General features: G+C 33.7%; 1 protein-coding gene across 2 annotated transcripts in view; it reads left to right on the top strand.

Moving 5' to 3' along the window:
• Positions 1-2496, top strand: part of cxcr3.3 (chemokine (C-X-C motif) receptor 3, tandem duplicate 3) — a 3998-nt gene extending 1502 nt beyond the window's left edge. For both annotated transcript variants that reach the window (XM_016524147.1, XM_016524146.1), the window contains exon 3: positions 1235-2496. In XM_016524147.1, coding sequence (XP_016379633.1) covers positions 1235-1993 — 759 coding nt within the window. In that variant the 3' untranslated portion in view covers positions 1994-2496. The remainder of the gene's footprint in view (positions 1-1234) is intronic.
• The last annotated feature ends 3532 nt before the right edge of the window (positions 2497-6028 follow it).

Here is a 6028-nt window from a genome sequence, read left to right as displayed (position 1 = left end):
CCTGGCTTGGGCCCTAATAATAAGAAACGGAGCAATTCCAATAGGGTCCTCACACCATCGGTGCTCGGGCCCTAATTACACAACACATGAAATGTCACATTTTACAACCATTTAAACATTGTCTATGTTACATTCATGTTTGTACCATAAATTTGTTTCTATCTACTAAATCTGTTGTAGGTGGGAGAAATAGTTTTAAAATTTGTGTCAAAATGTAATCAGTAGCATCAGCGGATCTGCTGATGAATAAGATTTTATTTTAGAATTTTGGCTCCAATGACAGGAAGTCATGTCACTTGCTTAGCAGTTTCTTACATGTGTGCTTGTTTTACTAGTATATATATATATATATATATATATATATATATATTAATGAATTGAATACAAATCTTCTATGATGAGCTTCTTTGAATTGAAATTCATTTTGATATTTTTGGGGTGACACAAAGTAAAAAATATCATGGTGATACAACTGTCCTAATATAATAGTGAAGAAAAAAGCCTTAATAGTTGAAAGTATTTTTAAGCAATGCACACAACTATTTATTATTATTTATACTTTATTATTATTATTATTTATTACTATTTATTAAACATTGTCTGATGAAGCGAAGTCACTTGGTGCAACTAAAATGCAGAATAAAAAACATAAAACAAGAAATTATATCATAGAGAGGACCACTGCAGACCCTCATGACTGTGTATCAAGGACAATAAGACTAAAATATCAGATAATTTGACCTTTATATTACAAGACAATGTTAGTTCATGTTTAAAAATGTAATGTGGTGTGACTCCCATAAAAATGTATACATTAATGATACTTATAAATGAATAATTGGAATTTTTCTTAAGAAAATCTTATACTACTGTAAGATATTTAATATTATAAGATATTCTAAATATTGGTAAAAGATCTTGTACCTTTTATATATACCTTTTATATATATTTGATTTTTTAAAAATAAATAAAGAAATATGTTATTACTTTATATTTGATGGATGCAGCACATGACATTTTTTGAGTCAATAAATGTAAACTTTAAAAAAAATTCTTATAAGAAAAAAAGCTTTTAAAGCCATATGAAGCCAACATAAATACATTTACAGGAAATTACATGTTTTAAACTACCTTTTATAAATGATTTTTGCACATTCTGAATCTGATTTGTCATTAACAGTCTGTTATAGTAATATTGTAATAATAACTATTTCCTTTTCATTATCTCTTCAGATCAATTTCTACTGTGGTATCTTCACGTTGGCCTGCCTCAGTGTTGACTACTATCTGTCCATCGTCCGTGAAGTACAGCTGTTTTCTCGTAAAAAGCCTGTGGTGGTTTACTGTTGCTGCTTGATCATCTGTGTCCTCTGCATGCTCCTGTCCATCCCTGATTTGATCTTCCTCAGTGCTATTACAGATCAGGGTAAACAGGAATGTATTCACCATTATCCGCCTGATTCCTGGCGTCTTGCCTCTCGTCTTCCACATCTTTTTGTTTTACTGGTACTTGTGCTGCTGTTCTGCTTTTCCATCATCCTGCTGAAGTTACGGCACAGCTCAAAGTGCCAGCAGAAGAAGAAGGGCCAAAGCACAGCTATCATTGCAGCCCTCGTGCTGGTTTTCTTTATCTGCTGGACACCCTACAGCATTACCTTCATTGTGAACACTTTTCAGTCAATGGATAGCGTCTCTTCAGCAGTGGAAGAAGACTGTGAAGGGAGGCAGTGGACAGCTAGCAAAATAACAGCAGTTTTTGGGCTTCTCCATTGCGTTGTTAATCCTGTTATTTACTTCTGTCTCTCCAAAGAGTTCCGGCGTCGCGTACTGACTGTGATAAAGTTCAGTGCTTGTAAAATGGAGAGTAATGATGTTTCGCTTTGGGACTCTAGTGGAGTAAATGGTAATGCTTCTGTCCAGGAGGAACAAGGTTCACTTCAACCTATGAATGACATTAAACAAACAATAAAAACCCAAGATCATGATATATGAAAGCATGGATCATAAAACATTCACTGATGGACGTTCTGTATCTCCTAATTCCTCAAATGTATGGTATGCATTCTTCATTTAACGTGAGCATTTAATAGATATCACTAAGTATGAAATAACCCAATGATGGATGATGTCCTTTTAAAGGTTTCTGTACATGTATTCTGGAGAATTCTCTCATTATGGATGATAAAGGATGAAATGAAAAAGATGGACATTAAATGAAAGAAGGACATGAAATGCTGGCCAACTCATTTGCACTTTAATTCTGTTTGTTTTCATCAGTAAAATGATCATACTGGGAATTATTTAATTTTATTTGGTCAAATATTATATTTATTTATTTTTGTTGTGCTGTGTGAATATTTTTGGAATCATGTTCTAGAACAATGTTCTTAGTAATGGACTGAAATTATCAGCCAATATTTGGCCATTAGCCGGTTCTGTGCCTACTTGCTTGATCAACAGATGTCTTCATTCCCACTCAATTACAAAATCATTGTCAATGGATAATAAACATTTTCTTCTTCTTTTTTTTTTTTTTGGTCAAATTTGAATAACTTGAATGAAATCATTTCATTTCAGCATTCAAAACTTTTGTACATACATGTATGCGTATATAATTACAGTATGTGTATATTTAATTGTGCCATTTAAATTTTACAAAAAATGAAATATATGTAATTATGTGAAAATTATTGTAATTTTCATGTCACTTGCTTAGCAGTTTCTTACATGTTTTTTTTTTTTTTTAGCTGTCTTCAAGTCAGTGGTCTCTGGAAGGGTGTGTCCTGTTACTTACATAAGTGTTAAGTGTATAAAGAACACAGTGCTATTTTAATGTTTCACACAAATTCTTCTCTTCACTTTGAACTAGTTTCCTTAGTAGTTTATGTTCTACTAATTTAGTAAAGCTCAGAATATTAATGGTTATGAAAGAAAATATATTGAAAATGAATGTATTAATTCCTCATTAAATAATGATGAGAGAATAATGATTTGACATTTGTGTAGTTTTCTGAGATGGGGTCATAAAGGATTCTTTTCCCATGTTGCATAACCAAGTGTTTCTCTGAACCCTTTTGGAGGAAATATTTTCTTCCTGTGAGATATTCATAGCTATTTCTTGTACAGGGTGAATTAGTAATTGGGAAAGGCCGTTGTTGGGATTTTCAGACATACATTTTTTGGTATTGTCATTAGTGGAATATCCCCATGGGCAGAAAAGACAACGTGGTGTACCGAGAGAGAAAACGGTACATTGTATATGCTCTAGTCTTTGTACTGTACTGCAATGTAGTGTCCTTTCGAAATACTTCCAGGATGTCATCATCCTGAACAACAGAAGGGCCTGTGTGTAGTAGTGTAGTAGTGAGAGAAACTGACCGTTAGGTAGTTTTTTACATATCTGTAAACATTTTAATACTCGTGATCCATTTTCGATGACAGTCCATTTTGAATAGATTGGTTTCTTAGAAAGTTCTTTGTATTGTAATATGTTCTGAAGCCATGCACACAAAAATAACCACATGTGACACGCCTCCGTTCCTCTTCTGAAACAGAGCATGTGGTGAGCATTAATGTGAAAAGGACAGCATGATTGCATTGTCATGCGACAATAAGATCATCAATATTCCATCAGATATTTCCCGTGAGTCATCATTACAGTAAGGAAAATAAACAAAATGAGAGTAGATGTAGTTGGATTTTCAGAATTTCAGCTATATATTCACACTAGTTTCTGTATGAGGAAATTGCATTTTTGCTAAGTGTTCATTTCCTTTCCTGTTGTGTGTTTGTGTTACTGCGTATGACAGCTTTAGTTGCGATAGTTAAGTAGATCTTTATTTCAATTCTTTTAGTCAGTGCTCTTTACCCATGATTTGCATCCAGTGTTGTGAAATGTGTTTTTGTAGTTCTTCGTCTTCTTTGGCTGGTCCAGTAGGCTATCAAAAAAGTAGTGTGTGTGTGCTGTAGTACCCCCGGTAGATGATGGTTGAGAGCACTAAAATAACTTGTTTAATTCTTACAGTATGTGTATACACAAACTTGTTTTGAAATGTCTTAGACTGGTTTGTCAACGTTTGAGAACTGGGTCACGTATGGGAGGAGCCTAATCATTCAGTCCTGTCAATCATCATTACCAGCGTATATAAGCAGCAATCATTTCATTGTCCCATTGTCGAGCTGAGTCTCGGGTTTGAGACTCCTTCAAGGACAGCAAACCATTACCAGTTTACCATTATCTATCAAGACTGAATGGGCAGGCGAACTCATGAAATGTGCTAAATATACATTACTATTACTATTACTACTTTATAACTCAAAAGATAATTAACACTTATGACTGTATGTTCACATTCATTTGTCACCTAACAAACACAATTAAATATCCATGTTGTGAAGGCTCTATACGATGTGCTATTAAGTCTGTGAAAAATTGTCTCTGTGACCTTGTGGCTTTTTTTTTTTTTTTCCTGCTCCGAGATGCATTTTTAGCTGTTAGATATTTTGTGTGTGCCTTTTTAAATTATGTCCAGTCAGTTGAATTCTCCACAGGTAGACTCCAATCAAAGTGTAGAAACATCTAAAAGATTATCCATAGAAATGGGACTGAACTAAATTTCAAGTGTTGTATCAAACACATCTGAATGTCAGAAATGTCAGATTTCTCTTTTTGTTTTATCAGTTGTATCTCTTTAAAGTTATCACAAATCTGCAAAGTTATCACAAATCCCTTTTGCCTTGTCATTGGGTATAAAGTATGGATTTATATGAAAAAAAATACTTTAAAGCATTTAAACAAAATGTTAATGCACTGTGACCGTGTTTACTATAGTTGCCGTAGCAGTGGCATCTTGTGGTTGTTTTGGGAATATTTTTTACGTGTAGTGGAGTATGCTTCACATTTTTTAGGAGTAGGCCTATGTGTGCCTGGCTGTAATAGGGAACCCCACACATGACATGCTGAAAAAATAGATATAGTAGCCTCTATTTTTTTTTTATTCGTTCCCTCATTTTATTCATTTGTTCCCTTAATTTAATTCGTGGCTTCTTTTTATTAATTGGTTCTCTCGTTTAAGGTAAATCGTGGGGACGTTGTAGCCTACTAATTTGTTTATTCATTTTAATTTAGTTAAATCGTGGTCACGAAACGAGGTAATTAATTGAATCGCTACTACTGATTCTGAATCACCATGCACAGACATTTTGGGAGGCAGGTGAGGGAAAAGGCACCCCTCTCAAAATTATTTATATAAAAAAAGATTCATAATGTTGAACATCTTTTAAATTACACCAATTAACACTATACAGGGGTATCCATCCCTCCAGGACCAGGATTGGACATTGCTACACTATTGTGCTGTTATACCAATTAAATGAAATCAGTAGGCCTACCTATTATTAAAATCTATTTAATACACAGTTACAGTTGAATAAATAATGTTAAATATAACATTTTGAATTTAGAAATATAAAATAGTGGGAAAAATTAAACAGTATTATACACGAAATTAAAACTGCCAGTAGTTGGCGACAAGTGCTAATAAGTAAATCATAGAATAATTCATTTAACTGATTCGTTCAAACCGACTGATTTGTTCAGAGTCGGATGAATCTGTGATATTCATGTGTAAATTTATAAAGTAATGCGTTACTTTACTAGTTACTTCAGAAAAGTAATATTATTACGTAACGCACGTTACTTGTAACGCGTTACCCCCAACACTGGTGATCACCACAATAAGAGTGGATCTGCCATCCACATATGCACTACCTAGGCATATATCCGACAAAATGTCATCTGAACAAGTAAGTAACATATCTTCCGCTTTTGTTCGGACCAAATAAAAATGTAAATGTTTTAAAATAAATCATGCTACTGCCGTTTAATTCTAAAGGTTGATTTAAAGGGGTCATCGGATGCGACATGCACTTTTACAAGCTGTTTGAACTGAAATGTGTGTTGGCAGTGTGTGTACACAACCACCCTATTAATGATAAAAATCCACCCAGTGTTTTTTTTAATCTACT

The sequence above is a fragment of the Sinocyclocheilus rhinocerous genome, unplaced genomic scaffold (genome assembly GCF_001515625.1).
Source record: "Sinocyclocheilus rhinocerous isolate Xijiao unplaced genomic scaffold, SAMN03320098_v1.1 scaffold1622, whole genome shotgun sequence".
NCBI classification, from domain to species: Eukaryota; Metazoa; Chordata; class Actinopteri; order Cypriniformes; family Cyprinidae; genus Sinocyclocheilus; species Sinocyclocheilus rhinocerous.
Note: the sequence above shows the minus strand (reverse complement) of the source record. Positions and strands in the feature narration are given on the sequence as shown.